At 42.5% G+C, this 19,292-nt stretch overlaps 1 protein-coding gene across 1 annotated transcript in view; it reads right to left on the minus strand.

Moving 5' to 3' along the window:
• Positions 1-19,292, minus strand: part of LOC140198367 (zinc finger CW-type PWWP domain protein 1-like) — a 142,146-nt gene that overhangs the window by 74,745 nt on the left and 48,109 nt on the right. Inside the window, exons 6-8 of the mRNA XM_072259464.1 lie at positions 3,313-3,370; positions 2,901-3,031; positions 1,319-1,432 (exon numbers count right to left, since the gene is read on the minus strand). Coding sequence (XP_072115565.1) covers positions 1,319-1,432; positions 2,901-3,031; positions 3,313-3,370 — 303 coding nt within the window. The remainder of the gene's footprint in view (positions 1-1,318; positions 1,433-2,900; positions 3,032-3,312; positions 3,371-19,292) is intronic.

A 19,292-nucleotide genomic window follows, 5' to 3' on the forward strand; every position in this document is an offset into this window, starting at 1 on the left:
GTAGACTGAAGGACAACAGCTAAACAAAACATCCAATCATCTTTAATGGTGCTCTAGACTCTGAAGCAATTGCAAGTAGTATCACGTGATCAACTACCTTTGGAAAGAAGTGTCACAAAAGTGACAACTTTGCATTACATATGTCAGCACGGGTACAACAAAATAAAGTATCACACAGAATGGCAATAATCATGGCTATCTCAGAATTTCTGCTTTAAAATACCCAACACTGGATTCCAGGTCAACAAGCTTCAAAGATTTTTTTGTGGAAAAGAACAGCTGGTTGTACATGAGAAGAAGGGAGAAATGGTCAATCACCTTCTTGCCTCCGCTTAGTCAATCAATAAGATAATACTTAACCCTCCATTTTAATTCCACATTCCCATTTGATCCCTACATGCCTGAATTCTTCAAATATCTATTGATCTCAATCTTTAAGATACACAATAAGTGAGTGATCCGCACCCTTCTATATTCACAAGAGATTCTGCGGATGCTAGAACTCCAGCCAGTCCTGAAATGTCTCCTGTTCATTCCTCTCCACAGGTATTGCCTGATCTGCTGAGTTCCTCCGGCATTTTGTGTATGTGTTGCTCTTCTATATTCTCAGGACTCAAGGCTTTCATGTATCCTTAAAGGTCTACATGACATAAAAGATATGAGGGCCCAGATTTGACTACCAATTATGCCAAATCAACTGGAATGCTGCCAACTCTTTATGTCCTTGAGTTAAGAGGTAAAAATCCAATGGGATTGCTGTTTCTGATTAATTTCTAATATCCTGCTAAAAATGTATACTTTAGGTGCGATAGAAATGAATTCATCTATAATATTGCCATAGTTAAAACAGTGTGCTGAAACTCACATCCGAGGCTCACACATCATCTGTGATCACTTAAGTGTGTAGGAGATGTTACCTGGCACCAGGTTCCCCTACACGGTTGGCTCGGTCAATTGAAATTTTCAAAGCTGAGCTTGGTGGACTTTTTGGTGTTAGGTAAGGGTATTAAAAGGACTGGAATCAAGCCAGATAAAGAATCAAAATGACAATCCGTCATGATTTAATTCAATAGCACAACAGGATTAGGAAGCCGAATAGCCTACTATTTGTGCCATAAGCTTGCAAGGAAATCAGATGTTTACACTTGTAAAACATATTCAACTAGGAAAACAGAATACTATTCGACTCTGCATATACACAGCCAAACCTGACCCTGTCCTCAGCAAGCACATGCACAGCACTTCACACATACAAGCATCCAAGAATGCCAAAGCTCCACATATTTACACTGCTTAAGTGGAAAAATACCAGGCTCACCTAATGTGGTCTCTTCATCATCATCAATGAATCTGGTGTAGTCGGGAACAATTTTCTTTGGCTGGCCTTTTCGTTTATGCTTTCTTCCTTCCTTTTTAGCTTCACTTGCCTCATCTAAAGGCAAAAGAGTAATTCAAAAAGAGTTACTGCCTTGCAGAAATACTACTCACAAACAACTCTCCCATATTTGAAACAACAATGTTTTGGTGGTATTTTTTGCAATAATCATTGGAAACAAAAAATCCACCTAGCTCAATAATATTCCAGTTTATGATATGCATGTTTTCATGTCTCACAAGTAGTAAAGAGTATTCCAAGTAACTGATCGACTTTCAAATGCTCCAAAATATTTTAGAAAAATAGCATGCCCCCTTTAGCTTATTGAACTTTTACGTGACTCCAAACTGTCCTTCTAAAGTGGTCTAACCTACTGAGTTGTTCTACAATAAGATGGGTCCAAAAAGCCTACGGGGTAGGAGGTCACTAGTCTACTGGGTACACCAGGTACTGACCCAATATAATTAAGAATTTAATGGTGTTTTTCCTCATTAATACTACCCTGACACAGCTATGATTATACATGAGTGGGAGCGCTGCCACAGCCGCTCTTCCACCAGCTTTCCACATCTAGAATCAGTCAGTAATTAACTACTGAACCTTTTTTAAGCAAGAAGACAAAGATAAGTTACTTTCTCAAAGGGAAAGTAGAAAGGGACAGTCAATGCCAGCCTTGCTAATAATAGCAACATGACATGAACCTAGACATACCAGAGCAACCCTGCCTCCCATTCCATCTCATTGTTCAAGTTTGGCCAGTCATGCCCAAAAGGGCATTGTGTGCTCTTGAATGTCCCACTGGCGAGCCCTCAAATAATACAACAGTTGGTCTATCATGAACAGAAAAAAACATTCAATTATGGGTACTGGCTAATTTGTAGCCAGAAATATTCTCCCACAGGTTGTAGCTAAGACAAGGGTAGCTACCAACAGAGAAGCTGTTAAGTATTCGAACAAGATCCAAGAGTCACAGTCATAGAAGAACACAGTACAGAAACAGGTCCTTTGGCCCAACTAGTCCATGCCAAACTACCTACTCCCATTGACCTGCACCCAGACCATAGCCCTCAATACCCCTACTACCCATGCACCTTTCCAAACCACCTGAACATTGCAATTGAACTTGCATGCACCACTTGTGGTGGCAGCTCATTCCACATTCTCACGACCCTCTGAGCAAAGAAGTTTCTCCTCATGCTCCTCTTAAACTTTTCACCTGTCACCTTTAACCTATGACCTCTGGTTATAGTCCCACCCAAGAATCTGCAAATATTATTGAATCTCTTTAACCAACAAACCAGGACAAACACAATGATCTTTTTGATTATCCTCCATAATCTACTGGAAAACTCATGGTGTTGAGAACCATGCTCAAACACAGAGCTAACCAATTCTTGTCAACTCCAATGTAACAAACCATTTGTGTGTTTATTAAACACAAGAAACCCCGTACATCCCATGTACTCTAGCTTCTCTATACCATGTATTGTTTGCTTAATCCATACAGGCTTCATTTATTGCTTACTTATATCGGTGATAATTTTATTTTTCCGAGACAATTTGTTAACTTTCTTGTCCTTTGCTTTGGTCTTTACTTTCCGAACTTCCTGCATCTCTATGGAGGGTTCAGTGCTTATAGAGGGTTCGATGTTCTCACTATGTGGAGATAAATACTTCACATGAGCACAGATGAAAATAAGCCAGCAATAGTGTTTTACTACATTGAGGGTTATAATTATTACTTTGGCAGAAGTTCTTAATGAATGAATGGAACCGAACTTCAGAAGCTAAATTTAATATTTGTGTGTTAAACATGCACAACAGACAAACTTCCAATCCTGAATCTTTCTGGGAACCACTTCAACATCAATGTTAATACATGAAATGGTGTAGCAATTATAATTCATTATTTATTACAATGGTATCTGGACACTAACCTGGTAAGGAGCAGTTCACTGTCCTGAAAGCTTTGCATTTCATGCCTCTTACAACTAGCTGTTATAAAAATAAATAAATTAAAGTCAGTTTCAAAATTCTAGAGGTCTAGTTTCAAGACAGGACAAAAGGTTATATTTATACACTCTTTGATAATAAATGTACCTTGAATATACTTTGAAAAGCAAAATTAAAAGCAAAACTCAATCGTCATTCAATTTTTCATTCAAATATAATCTTCCTTGCTGATTTTCTCCTCGTCTTTCTTCTGATGAGGAGTTTGACCCCCTGATGACTGTAAGTCTACAGATGTAGGTTGCTGTTGTTTCCTGTTAAGTGCCCATTAATCATGTCTGAACGTCAACAACAAAGCCTGATTTTAAATAGTCATAGAACACTACTGCACGAAAACAGGACCTTCATCCCATCTAGTCCATGCCAAATTATTATTCTGCACCCAGGACATTGCCCTCCACACCCATGTACTTATCCAAATTTCTCTTAAATGTTATAATTGAACCCACATCTACATCTTCTGCTGGCAGCTTATTCTACACTTGCACCACCCTCTGAGTGAAGACATTCCCCCTCATGTTCTCCTCAAACGTTTCTCTTTTTACCCTTAACCAATGACCCCTAGTTATAGTCTCACCCAAACTCAGTGGAAAAAGCCTGCTTTTACTTACTGTATAATTTTGTATATCTCTATCAAATCTTCCCTCATTCTCTGATGCTCCAAGTAATCGAGTCCTACCTATTCAACCTTTCCCTATAACACAGGTCCTCAAGTCCCAGCAATATCCTTGTAAATTTTCTCTGTAATCTGCATTTAACAGATGAGACATAATTCTGTGTCATACATTTGATCCCAGAATCCTCATTTAAATCAGATGCTTTTCCTCCCTCACAGCAGTTCTTGAAGTGAATAGGAGCTACCACCTAATCAGCTGATAATGTAACAGTGAGCTGAAAGAAAACTTCTTGACTTAAGATAAGAATAGGACCAGGGAGGGAATTGAGTGTAGAAAGAACCTGAAGTGAATAGATTTGGGGTAGGAAAAACTAGGGTAGAAAAGGGTCATGGTTCCATGTATATCCTAGAGGAAAACTACTACCCCTTCTAGCCCTCACAGAAACCTTAATGGTCTGAAGGCAGTTTTTATTAAGAAACATCTGCATCAGGAGTAGCTTCGTAGGAATGGTATGGGAAAAGAGGAAGGTGAGTAACAGCGTTGAACCACAACAGCCTTGTAGTTGAATCAAATGGTTCATTTTGTAACGTCATAGAACAATTCAGAACAGAAACGGGCCCTTCAGTTCATGTTGTAGTGCCAATGTAATTAAAAGCCTAACTGAGCTAATCCTTTCTCCCAACACAATGTCCATATTCCTCCACCATCAACTCTGCTCTCAAATGCATCACCCCCATTTCACGCACATCTGCTCTCACTCCATCCTCCCGTCACCCCACTAGGAATAGGGTTCCCCTGGTTCTCACCTACCACCCCACCGGCCTCTGGGTCCAACATATTATTCTCTGTAACTTCCGCCACCTCCAACGGGATCCCACCACTAAGCACATCTTCCCCTCCCCCCCCCGCTTTCCGCAGGGATTGCTCCCTACGCGACTCCCTTGTCCATTCGTCCCCCCCATCCCTCCCCACCGATCTCCCTCCAGGCACTTATTCTTGTAAGCGGAACAAGTGCTTCACATGCCCTTACACTTCCTCCCTTACCACCATTCAGGGCCCCAGATAGTCCTTCCAGGTGAGGCGACACTTCACCTGTGAGTCGGCTGGGGTGATACTGCGTCCGGTGCTCCCAATGTGGCCTTCTATATATTGGCGAGACCCGACGCAGACTGGGAGATCGTTTTGCTGAACACCTACACTCTGTCTGCCAGAGAAAGCAGGATCTCCCAGTGGGCACACATTTTAATTCCACATCCCATTCCCATTCTGATATGTCTATCCACGGTCTTCTCTACTGTAAATATGAAGCCACACTCAGGTTGGAGAAACAACACCTTATATTCCGTCTGGGTAGCCTCCAACCTGATGGCATGAACATTGACTTCTCTAACTTCCGCTAATGCCCCACCTCCCCCTCGTACCCCATCCGTTATTTATTTTTATACACACATTCTTTCTTTCTTTCTCTCTCTCTCTCTCTCTCCTTTTTCTCCCTCTGACTATACCCCTTGCCCATCCTCTGGGTTTCCCCCCTCCCCCTTTTCCTTCTCCCTGGGCCTCCTGTCCCATGATCCTCTCATATCCCCTTTGCCAATCACCTGTCCAGCTCTTGGCTCCATCCCTCCCTCTCCTGTCTTCTCCTATCATTTTGGATCTCCCCCTCCCCCTCCCACTTTCAAATCTCTTACTAACTCTTCCTTCAGTTAGTCCTGACGAAGGGTCTCGGCCCAAAACGTCGACTGCACCTCTTCCTAGAGATGCTGCCTGGCCTGCTGCGTTCACCAGCAACTTTGATGTGTGTTGCTTGTATTTCCAGCATCTGCAGAATTCCTCGTGTTTTTGTGTCCATATCCCTCCATTCTTTACATACTCGTGTTTATCTAACAGCCTCTTAAACATCTCTATTGTATTTGCCTTCACGTCCATGCTAGGCTCCCACCATTCAGTGCAAAAAACTTGCCCTGTACCTTTCCTTTGAACTTAACCCCTCTCTTACTGTAAATTCCTCTAGTGTTAGACATTTCAATACTGGGGAAACGATACCAGCTGACCACACTGACTATGCCTATCATTTTCTTTAAAATTTCTATCAGGCCTCCCCTCAGGCTCTACGGCTCTAATCAGGGCAGCATCCTGGTAAACCTCTTCTGCACCTTCTCCAAAACCTCCACATCTTTTCTATAATGGGGCAACCCACAGGGTTCCGAACAATCTTGAAGAGATTCAAATTAACTTTTTATATTGTTTTATAAGGATACAATTACAGAATGATTCTAAATGTGGTGGGTCAGAGAAAGAGTGGCTCTTGCACCACTCGTATTGTTGTACAACAAGAACCATATGAGGACACGTTTAATGAGGGAAAGCTCCATTAAGCTCAGATATATTGACTGCGTTATGCCTGGAGCTCCCACAGGGCTGCTGACCTGATACTTTAGGATTTCTGGGCCCATTTGCTAAACACTAAATTTGCATGAGTTTATTTGTTTTACATATAAGAGCACCCTCTAGTGGTATACTCCCTTATTGCACACAGAGTAATGCTGATAAATTTCACCCAGGAAGACTTTTTACCCTAAATCAATGCTCATCTAAACAGATTCATGCATGTTAATTATTGCAGAGAATGTGACTCTCTGAGACTCTCTACCCAGGATGATTGTTGAGGCTACATCATTTAAAGACATAAAGGATTGGTGAATTGGGGGCAATGGGGAACTGGGATAGAAGAGAGAATGAGGAACGTCCTGGGCAGATCAGTCATGATTATGTTGAATGGCAGGGAAAGTTTGAGGGGCTAAGCCACTGACTGCTGCTCCAGTCTCACCTATTACTCCTGTGTTTTGCTGAGCCACACTGGCTCTGAAATTCCCTTTGGATCTATCCTCAGCATATTTCTATTTCTTAGCTGTTTGTTAGCCAACTGTACTATGATTACAACACTTCATATGATATTAAGTGCATAGACTGAACACACTCAGCCTTGTCACACCATTAACCCTCTTGCTCACTCCACTCTGTCTCAGTTCTAACTTTTCAATATTCCATGTCAAGTTTTCTAAGGCCTTGTTCCTTTCCTACTTCTGAGACTTCTAGAATTCTTATGTTCTTCCATCCCTGGCATCTTGGCACATTACCTTAGCTGTAAGTTTGGTAATTCCACCCTAAAACTCTGTGTTCCATTCATCAAGGCAGCATCCATCATTAGGGACTCCCATCACCTAGGTCATGCCTTGTTTTCATTGCTACCATTAGGGAGGAGGTACAGAAGCCTGAAGACACACACTCAATGATTCAGAAACAGCTTCTTCCCCTCTGTCATGCAATTCCTGAATGGACAATGAGCCCAGGAACACTACCTTACCATTTTTTTATTTCTGTTTTTGCACTACTTCTTTAATTAAGTTATTTCAAGTATACAATAGGTACATATATATGTATGTATGTGTGTGTGTGATACAGACACACACATATACATATACAAATGAAGTAGATTTTGAGTTTCTAACTTCTAACGTTGAAACTATTTGCCCAGATAATTCCTTTTAGCAGCTGTTCAGTGGTTTTGCTGAGCTGAATACTTGGTGAGCCAGCAGTCTCTCAGCATTGAGGAAATCTTACAATTTATATTTCAGATTCAAACTACATGAACTCAAACTTTCCAACAACTCTTTTCTGTCAAGCTTTTTCCCAACCTCTACATCTGTCATAACATCCTGCTCTGCTTCACAATATTTCCTGTATCTAATAGTGCCATCTGCAGACTAGAATATAAAAACCACATCACTCATCCAAGTTATCAACGTATATTGTGAAAAACTGAAGCACCAGAATAGATCCCTGGGAAGTATCAGTTGTCACATCCTGCCCAGCTTAGATATCATATTCAGAAGTTTGCTACAGAAGATTTAAGGTTCCAATTCCCTAGTACCACTATCCACAAAAATTATACACTTAAATCGGCTTCTCACCCAACTAGTCAGTGTTCATTCTTTATGCACAAAAAATTCTTACATTTACCCACTTTGTTCATAAATCCTTTGCCTCCATTCACTTCTCCGTTCTAACTTTGAATGCTAGTACTATTTTCTAATCTGGAAGCAATTCCACAGCTTCATATGTAAACTTCTTTTGAGCTCTTTTTCACATCTCTTGACTTATCCAGTGTTTTGTTCTAAACCAGTGGGCTTTTGTTTACCCATCTATTTTTTAAATAATTTCATCATATTCTTTGTAATCTCATTTATTTAATTAAAATAAAGATCAGTCATTCTGAAATGTCAATGTCTAGCTTTGTTTTGTCATACCAAGCACCATTTTAGTAATTCTGTTCTGTAATCTAAAAATATCCTTTTTAACAACCCACTATTGCAATCAAAGTTGTATTAAAATTTTGGATAGATTCAATGTCTTTTACACTTTAAGGACAAAACTCAAATTTCAATTTGTTTTTTGTAATATATTCTTATTTATCTAGTATTGTCATTAACCCACAAAGTGTCTCTACTCATTTGAAGCACTGAGCTTACTGCCACTCAGACTACAGTTGTGCTGTATTATTAACCACAAACTGATGCTGAGTTGCATTTTCAAATATTTAGCCCATCCCCTCTTTCTTTTTTACAGCTTTTCTGGGTCACTTCCTATCTTGGTATCAACTGTACATTTCAACATCATGCTCTCTAAATCATTAATCAAAACTGGCTTCAGAATTGCACCCTGTGGGACACTACTTCCAGTCATTCGAAGCAGCCCGACCTTGGCTCCGAGTCTCTATTCTCTCCCTAACCCACAACCTCTATCATCAAAAAAATTACAGGCAGTAAGCAGGTGAAACAATCATACTATTCCATGTCACATTATACATGTATATTATTAAATTGTCATTTAATTATATACATGTATGTAACATACAGTATATAACCATATAATGTATATAGAAAGACATTTCTCCAAACCAGGATGTAAAGCACATAACACATGATAACTTATGAAGGTAAGGATAAAATCTACAGATAAATCATACATAAATAACAAATGAAAATGCATAAATTAAATATTGTAAGGTACGGAACAAATTAACCAGTGACACTTTGAAGCCAATGCGACAGGGAGTTCAGAAGCCTATGGCCAGAGGGAAGAAACTGTTTCCCATTCTGACCGTTCATTTTTTTATGCATCGGAGTCTCCTGCCTGATGGTAGAAAGTCAAAGAGGATACTATCTGTATGGGTGTGATCCTTTATAATACTAAGGGCCCTATGTACACAGCACTGCTGATAAATGTTCCCAATGAATAGTAAAGACTCCTATAATCCTCTTGGCTGTTCTCACAATCCTTTATAGTTACTTTCGGTCTGATGCTCTGCTGTTCCCATACCAGTTGAAGATGCAGCTAGTCAGGATGGTCTCAATGGTGCTCCTGTAAAAATCAGTTAAGATGGGGGAAGGGAATCTCACTTGCCCGCCAATCTCCTTAGGAAGTGGGGGTGCTGCTGTGCTTTCTTGTTCAGGGAAGATGTCATTAAGGGACCAGGTAAGGTCATCACTCGGACTCATAAATATTTATTTAGAGATACAGCACAGTTACAGGCCCTTCCAGCACAACGAGCGCGTGTCGCCCTTGTGTCTAATTAACCTCCTAACCTTTACTTCTGTGGAATGTGGGAGGAAACCCGTGCATTCACAGGGAGAATGTACAAACTCCTTACAAACAGCGGTAGAAATTGAAACCAGGTCGCTGGTGCTATAATAGCATCACACCTTCGCTGTTACTGGGTCTAAATTCTGGAATTGTAGGAATTCCTTTGCCAGAAGGACTGCAATGGTTTAGGAAGACAAGCCATCACCAGCTCTCGAGGGAATCAGGGACAAACAAGACATGCTGGTTTTGTAAGAATTAATCATATCTTGAAAAACTATTTTTAAAATACATACATAGTTAGTTGTTTTGTGAGAAACACAGCAGCCAATCTGTATGCAAGACATCCCACAAGTAGCAAAGTTACATTGATCCAATCAACAGTTCTCTTTGTAGTACTGGATGATGAATATTCACCATTATTATCATTATTTGTATTTATTTTATTTCTTACATCCAAGGTAGTAAAAATCTCTACATTGTATGTCTGTTGCAATGTACAAGCAATAAAGAGAGGAAATGTGGGAAGATATTGCCCAAGCACTATAATAGTATATGTAATTGTTTTGTACACATATCTGTACAGCCCTTACAAGCTTTTACATGGCCGTACCTTATCTTGAAGCTATGTCCACTTGTTCTAGAATCTCCAACAAGGGGACATAATCAGATCAATATGTATTGATAAATCTGATAGCCTGGTGAAAGAAGCTGTCCTGGAGCCTGTTGCTATGATAACGTTTGCCAGACGGTAGCAGCTGAGGCAGTTTGTGATTGCGGTGGCTGCAGTCCCTGATGACTGTCCGGGCCCTTTTTACGCACCTCATGTACCGTGTTGTATGATATGGACAATCATGGTCCCGTGACCATGATTGGTCTCGGCAAATTTTTCTACAGAAGTGTTTTGCCATTGCCTTCTTTCCAGGCAGTGTCTTTACAAGATGGGTGACCCCATCCCCAGCCATTATGAATACTCTTCAGAGATTGTCTGCCTGGCGTCAGTGGTTGCATAACCAGGACTTGTGATATGCACCAGTTGTTCATATGACCATCCAGCCCCTGCTCCCCATGGCTTTACATGCCACTGATTCAGTGGTGGGGGTTGCATCACCTTGCCCAAGTGCGACCTGCAGGCTGGCAGAGGGAAGGAGCATCTTACACCCTGCCAAACCCAATAAAGATTAGTCTAGTCACTGAAAAAAAAACAGAATGGCTGCCTTTTATGGGATCTCTTATGTCCACTGAAGAGGACAGCAGGCTTCTGTTTGATATCTTTTCTTGGTAGGTCAACACTGGATCTTCCCTCTAAAGTTTCCCACTACTTTCTTGTCTCAGAGGCAAGTATGTTTGATTTCATTAGAACCAATCCATCACAAAAGGACAGAAAAAAATAAAAGTGAGAATAGGCCACCTGGCCCCCTCCTCTGTCCTACTATTCAAGCTCATCTCAGTTAATCTTCTCCAGGCCTTCTCTGTGCCAGATGCTTGTAGCCCTTGATGTACTGATCTTTCAAATATTTATCTACTTGTAATGTCCAATTGTAATGATCAGGCCTCCACAACTCTCAGGGACAGAGAGTTCCAGAGATTCAGCACTTTCTGTGAAAATAAATTTTTGTGCATCTTGCTTTTACATGGCCATACCTTATCTTGAAGCTATATCCATTTGTTCTAGAATCTCCAACAAAGGGACATAGTAAATCACAACCTGAAATTCCAAAAGTGAGGAGAGAATGACCGTCCTTGACATTGAGGCAACATGTGACCAAGCGTGACATCATGGAGATCTGGTAACATGAGATTACTGGACATCGAGTCAGAGACTCATCTCATACTGAGGTGGCTGTAGTTATTGGAAGTTAGTCATTCCAGCCCCAGGATATCACTGCAGGAGTTCCTCAGGGCATAACTCCCAATGTTTTCCATCAATGATGGTCTTCCTATTGTGGGGATGTTTGCTAATATTTGCTCTATATTCAACTCCATTTACAAATCATGCTGCAAGATTAAGGCAATGTTCCGGCATAGAATAATGTGAAACAAATATTAGTGCCAGAAAGTGCCGGTTAAAAACCATGTCTGGCAAAAGATGGCCTGACCATGGTTTCCACAACATCAACATCCTGATAGGTCCCTATTAACTGGAAATTCACATGGACCAACCCCATCAAGAGTAGGATAGAACCTGTTGACATGCCCAAACATGTTAACCATCTACAAGTCAGGACCATGATGGAACACTACTTATATGGATAAGTGTAGCTCCAACAACTCTAACAGGCTCAGCATCACCCCAAACAAAGCAGCCTACGTGATTGATACCCTACTCCCGACATTACCAGGGAACTGTGACCATAGTATGTCCCATCTACAATTTCTTTTATTCATTAAAGGGACAAGGGTTTTGCACACTGAGCAGCCCATCCCTTATTGCCCTTAAGAAGTTGCTCGAATAGCCTATTCCAGCAGAACCTCACAAACCAAGGGCAAGGGCCAAAGGCAATTTGAATCATAATCATTTTAACAAGCTCCCTCCAAGTCACATACCATCCTGATTTCAAAATGTACTGTAGTTCCTTCATTATCACTGTGTCTAAATCCTGTGGTAGTACCTTCACTGGGAGGACTGCCCAACACCAACCTTACAGGAGGCACAGACATTAAATGTGACATACGTATCTGAAGAAAAAATTCCAACTAATGATACGTTTGACACTTGATAAAGATTTCTGGTGCTGTTATCTGTATTACAGTATCTGTTTTTCTTTATCCAGATACCTAAGAATGTGATTCTTAACTTGGTAACTAAATTTTTCCTTACCATGACTAAGAAATAACCATCCTTGAAGCAGATGCTAAAGAGTACCCCAGTAGCTGTCCCCCTTAACAATAAATACTCCTGTTTGAGTACTGCTGGGGGAAACAGCCTACCTGGGGGGAAACAACAGCCTCTGGCACAGAGTCTGGCCCTGTGGCTCAGAAGGGTAGGGATAGGAAGAAGATGGCAGCAGTGATGGGGACTCTGTAGTTAGGGGGTCAGATAGGTGATTCTGTGCACTCAGGAAAGAAACACGGATGGTAGTTTGCCTCCCAGGTGCCAGGGTCCGGGATGTTTCTGATTGCATCCACGATATCTTGAAGTGGGAAGGAGAACAGCCGGAGGTTGTGGTAAATATTGGTACCAATGACATAAGTAGGAAAAGGGAGGAGGTCCTGAAAACGGACTATAGGGAGTTAGGAAGGAAGTTGAGAAGCAGGACCTCAAAGGTAGTAATCTCCGGATTACTGCCTGTGCCACGTGACAGTGAGTACAGGAATAGAATGAGGTGGAGGATAAATGCGTGGCTGAGGGATTGGATCAGGCGGCCAGGATTCAGATTTCTGGATCATTGGGACCTCTTCTGGGGCAGTTAGGACCTGTACAAAAAGGACAGGTTGCACTTGAACCTGAGGGGAACCAATATCCTGGCGGGGAGATTTGCAAAGGTTATTGTGCAGAATTTAAACTAGAATTGCTGGGGGGTGGGAACCGAACTGAAGTGATGGAGGAAAGGGAATTTGGCTCCGAAATAGAGAAAGCTTGGAGACAGTGCAAAAGGGAGGATAGGGAGGTGATAGAGAAGGGACGCACTCAGACCGATGGTTTGAGATGTGTCTATTTTAATGCGAGGAGTATTATGAATAAAGCGGATGAGTTTTGAGCGTGGAACAGCACTTGGAGCTATGATGCTGTGGCCATTACAGAGACCTGGATGGTGTAGAGACAGGACTGGCTACTTCAAGTGTCAGGCTTTAGATGTTTCAGAAAGGACAGGGAGGTAGGCAAAAGAGGTGGGGGCATGGCACTGTTGATCAGAGATAGAGTCACAGCTGCAGAAAAGGAGGAAATCATGGAGGGGTTATCAACGGAGTCTCTGTGGGTGGAAGTTAGGAATAGGAGGGGTCAATAACTCTACTGGGTGTTTTTTTATAGACCACCCAATAGTAACAGGGACATCGAGGAGCAGATAGGGAGGCAGATTCTGGAAAGGAGTAATCATAACAGGGTTGTTGTGGTGGGAGATTTTAATTTCCCAAGTATTGATTGGCATCTCCCTAGAGGGAGGGGTTTAGATGGGGTGGAGTTTGTTAGGTGTGTTCAGGAAGGTTTCTTGACCCAATATATAGATATGCCTACAAGAGGAGAGGCTGTACTTGATCTGGTATTGGGAAATGAACCTGGTCAGGTGTCAGGTCTCTCAGTGGGAGAGCATTTTGAAGATAGTGATCACAATTCCATCTCCTTTACCATAGCATTGGAGAGGGATAGGAACAGACAAGTTAGGGAAACGTTTAATTGGAGTAAGGGGAAATATGAGGCTATCAGGCAGGAACTTGGAAGCATAAATTGGAAACAGATGTTCTCAGGGAAACGTACGGAAGAAATGTGGCAAACGTTCAGGGGATATTTGTGTGGGGTTCTGCGCAGATACGTTCCAATCAGGCAGGGAAAGGATGGTAGGGTACAGGAACTGTGGTGTACAAAGGCTGTTGTAAATCTAGTTAAGAAGAAAAGAAGAGCTTATGAAAGGTTCAAAAAACTAGGTAATGATAGAGATCTAGAAGATTATAAGGCTAGCAGGAAGGAGCTTAAGAATGAAATTAGGAGAGCCAGAAGGGGCCATGAGAAGGCCCTGGCGGGCAGGATTAAGGAAAACCCCAAGGCACTCTACAAGTATGTAAACAGCAAGAGGATAAGACATGAGAGATTAGGACCAATCAAGTGTGACAGTGAAAAAGTGTGTATGTAACCGGAGGAGATGCCAGAGGTATTTAATGAATACTTTGCTTCAGTATTCACTACAGAAAAGGATCTTGGCGATTGTAGGGATGACTTGCAGCGGACGGAAAAGCTTGAGCATGTAGATATTAAGGAAGAGGATGTTCAGGAGCTTTTGGAAAGCATCAAGTTGGATAAGTTATCGGGACTGGACGGGATGTACCGCAGGCTACTGTGGGAAGTGAGGGAGGAGATTGCTGAGCCTCTGGCAATGATCTTTCCAACATCAATGGGGACAGGAGAGGTTCCAGAGGATTGGAGGGTTGCGGATGTTATTCCCTTATTCAAGAAAGGGAGTAAGGATCACCCAGGAAATTATAGACCAGTGAGTCTTACTTCAGTGGTTGGTAAGTTGATGGAGAAGATCCTGAGAGGCAGGATTTATGAACATTTAGAGAGGCATAATATGTTTAGGAATAGTCAGCATGGCTTTGTCAAAGGCAGGTCATGCCTTACCAACCTGATTGAGTTTTTTGAGGATGTAACTAAACACTTTGATGAAGGTAGAGCAGTAGATGTAGTGTACATGGATTTCAGCAAGGCATTTGATAAGGTACCCCATTTAGATCTAGATTAGATTATTTAGATTATGAGGACACGCAGTCCTCTTTTATTGTCATTTAGTAGTGCATGCATTAAGAAATGATACAACATTCCTCCAGTGTGATATCACAGAAACACAAGACAGACCAAGTCTGAAAAACTGACAAAAACCACATAATTATAACATATAGTTACAACAGTGCAAGCAATACCGTAATTTGATGGAAGAACAGACCATGGGCACGGTAAAAAAAAGTCTCAAAGTCTCTCGCAAGTCCCAACATCTCACGCAGACAGTAGAAGGAAAATAACTCTCCCTGCCATGAGCTTCCAGCGCCGCAAATTTGCCAATGCAGCATCCTGGAAGCACCCGACCAGAGTCTGACTCTCGGTCCGTCCGAAAACTTCGAGCCTCCAACCAGCCTTCCGACACCAAGCACCAAGCACCATTTCTGCCGAGCGCTTCAACCCCAACCCCAGCCGCCAGCAACAGGCAAAGCCAGAGATCTGGGGCCTTCCCTCCGGAGATTCTCAATCGCACAGTAGCAGCGGCAGCGAACCGGGCATTTCAGAAGTTTCTCCAGATGTTCCTCCGTGCTTCTCACGTCCGTCTCTATCAAATCAGGATTGTGCACGGCCCCTATTTAACAAATACGGTATCATTTCACCGGAGAGGCCGCGCGCACTGCGTCACCATCTTCTCCTCCCTCCTTTAGATTTAGATTCAACTTTATTGTCATTGTGCCAAGTACAGATACAAAGCCAATGAAATGCAGCTAGCATTTAACCACGAAATGCAAAGAATAGTATTATTTATATAACTGTGAATAAAAAGTAAGTGCTACAGCACACAAATATAAAAGTACCGAGTCAGTATGCAAGTCTTATTGAGAAAGTAAGGAGGCATGAGATCCAAGGGGACATTGCTTTGTGGATCCAGAACTGACTTGTCCACAGAAGGCAAAGACTGGTTGTAGACGGGTCATATTCTGCATGGAAGCTGGTGACCAGTGGTGTGCCTCAGGGATCCTGGGACCCCTACTCTTTGTGATTTTTATAAATGACCTGGATGGGGAAGTGGAGGGATAGGTTAGTAAATTCGCTGATGACACAAAGGTTGGGGGTGTTCTGGATAGTGTGGAGGGCTGTCAGGGGTTACAGCGGGACATTGATAGGATGCAAAACTGGCCTGAGAAGTGGCAGAAGGAGCTCAACCCAGATAAGTGTGAGGTGGTTCATTTTGGTAAGTCAAATATGATGGCAGAATACAGCATAAATGGCAAGACTCTTGGCAGTGTGGTGAATCAGAGGGATCTTGGGGTCCCAGTCCATAGGACAGTCAAAGCTGCTATGCAGGTTGACTCTGTGGTTAAGAAGGCATACAATGCATTGGCCTTTATCAATCATGGGATTCAGTTTAAGAGTTGAGAGGTAATGCTGCAGCTATATACGATCGTGGTTAGACCCCACTTGGAGTACTATGCTCAATTCTGGTCGCCTCACTACAGGAAGGACATGGAAACCATAGAAAGGGGATAGAGGAGATTTACAGGGATGTTGCCTGGATTGGGGAGCATGCCTTATGAGAATAGGTTGAGTGAACCCGGCCTTTTCTCCTTGGAGTGACGGAGGATGAGAGGTGACCTGATAGAGGTGTATAAGATGATGAGAGGCATTGATTGTGTGGATAGGCAGAGGCTTTTTCCCAGGCTGAAACGGCTAGCACGAGAGGACATAGTTTTAAGGTGCTTAGAAGTAGGTACAGAGATGTCAGGGGTAAGTTTTTTTACGCAGAGAGTGGTGAGTGCGTGAAATGGGCTGCCAGTGGTTGTGGTAAAGGTGGAAACGATAGGGTCTTTTAAGAGACTCCCGGATAGGTACATGGAGCTTAGAGAAATAGAGGGCTATAGGTAAGCCTAGGTAGTTCTAAGGTAAGGACATGTTCGGCACAGCTTTGTGGGCCAAAGGAACTGTATTGTGTTGTAGGTTTTCTATGTTTCTATGGTTAACAGTTATTGCAGACAAGAGTCTTATCAGTGAAAGGTAGTATACTTTTCTATCAACCCTTACCGATGTTTTTGTTGGATTGGGGTGTAGAATTGTTACTTTTCTTGTAGTTTAAATTCCCAATACTTGTATTTTTGTATAATCACCTATATACATCTAATTGTTCAGTGAATCTTCCAATAATTGCGGTACAGTTACCTCTGTATTTTTCAAGAAACTTTTTTAATTTTCAGTAGGTGTCACGCCACATGAATCTAGCTATTTTATAGATTAATTGCTGTCAATGGAATTTTGTTATCTCTTGTCTACACCATAACTACTTTTTAGTCTCTTCTCTGCTTTGTAATCTTGACATTTCTTCTTTTTCTCTTTCTTGTTCTTCTTTTCTATTGTAACATTAGCAAACTGTAAGCAATAAGCTTTATTTCTTACTCTTGACTTCAAAAGAACTTTTGGATTGCAAAAATATCAGGATCCAACAGTTTCCATCTGCTAAAGCTGACATAGGTTTGATTTTGACCCCTGGTGTCTGATGAATGGACCGGTGTGATCATCTTTCCTAGGTGTAAAACAGTTTCACCCATTGTGTACAGTGGTGCAGCACAGTTCCAGTGACCCGGCTTCCATCATGATCTCTGGTGCTGTCTGGGTGAAGTTTGCGTGTTCTTCCTGTAATTGTGTGGGCTTCTTCTGTTTCTGCCCACATTCCTAAGACATGCTGGTAAGTTAACTGGCCACTGGAAATTGTCCCTAGGATAGGTGAATTGCAGGTGAGTTAGGGTGGAGCTGAGTGGCACATGGTAGGAAAATAAGTGGGCCATTAGAACTAATAGAACTGCCCTGAGAGCAGGCATAGCCTTGTTGGGCTGAACAATCACTTTCTCTGTCATAAGAAAATATACAGTGGATTCCAGTTAATTTGGCCATCGGTTTACCAGGGCACCCTCTTATGTGGGATGACTCTTAAAGATCAGAAACTAATTGAAAAAATAGCCGAAATTCCCTTCATTTCTTTCATAGACTGCCACTTAATTGGGGCAGGAGACTTTAGCCGAACAGTTTCTAACTGGCATCAGTCACGTGACCGTTAAAAACAAAGTGATTAAAGTGAACAGAATTTGAATACATCAATTGTGTGTGTTTATATTCAAAACACAGTGATCATTGTCACTGATAGTTAGCAAGGAACGAGCAGTAAGAATTCAGACACGAGGAAATCTGATGCTGGAACTTCAAGCAACACACAAAAAAATTGCTGGTGAACGCAGCAGGCCAGGCAGCGTCTATAGGAAGAGATACAGTCGACGTTTTGGGCTGAGACCCTTCGTCAGGACTAACTGAAAGAAGAGATAGTAAGAGATTTGAAAGTGGAAGGGTGAGGGTGAGATCTGAAATGACAGGAGAAGTCAGGAGGGGGAGGGATGGAGCTGAGAGCTGGAAAGTTGATTGGCAAAAGGGATATGAGAGGATCATGGGAGGGGAGGCCCAGGGAGAAAGAAAGTGGGAGGGGAGAGGAGTATAGTGAGAGGGACAGAGGAGGGGGGGGGGGGAGAGAGAGAGGGAGAGAGAGAGAGAGAGAGGGAGAGAGACAGAGAGAGAGAGAATGAGAATGAATAAATAATGGATGGGGTACAAAGGGGAGGTGGGGCATTAACGGAAGTTAGGTAAGTCAATGTTCATGCCATCAGGTTGGAGGCTACCCAGACGGAATATAAGGTGTTGTTCCTCCAACCTGTGTGGCTTCATCTTGACAGTAGAGGAGGCCATAGATATACATATCAGAATGGGAATTGGACGTACAATTAAAATATGTGGCCACTGGGAGATCCTGCTTTCTGTGGCGGACAGAGCGTAAGCGTTCAGCGAAAAGGTCTCCCAGCCTGCGTTGGGTCTCGCCAATATATAGAAGGCCGCATCGGGAACACCGGATGCAGTATATCACCCCAGCTGACTCACAGGTGAAGTGTTGCCTCACCTGGAAGGACTGTCTGGGGCCCTGAACGGTGGTGAGGGAGGAAGTGTAGGGCATGTGTAGCACTTGTTCCGCTTACAAGGATAAGTGCCAGGAGGGAGATTGGTGAGGAAGGATGGGGGGACGAATGCACAAAGGAGTTGCATAGGGAGCGATCCCTGTGGAAAGCCGGGGGGGGGGGGGGAGGGAAAGATGTGCTTAGTTGTGGGATCCCATTGGAGGTGGCGGAAATTACAGAGAATTATATGTTGGACCCGGAGGCTGGTGGGGTGGTAGGTGAGGACAAGGGGAACCCTATTCCTAGTGGGG

This window comes from Mobula birostris, chromosome 5, assembly GCF_030028105.1.
Source record: "Mobula birostris isolate sMobBir1 chromosome 5, sMobBir1.hap1, whole genome shotgun sequence".
Taxonomy (NCBI): domain Eukaryota; kingdom Metazoa; phylum Chordata; class Chondrichthyes; order Myliobatiformes; family Myliobatidae; genus Mobula; species Mobula birostris.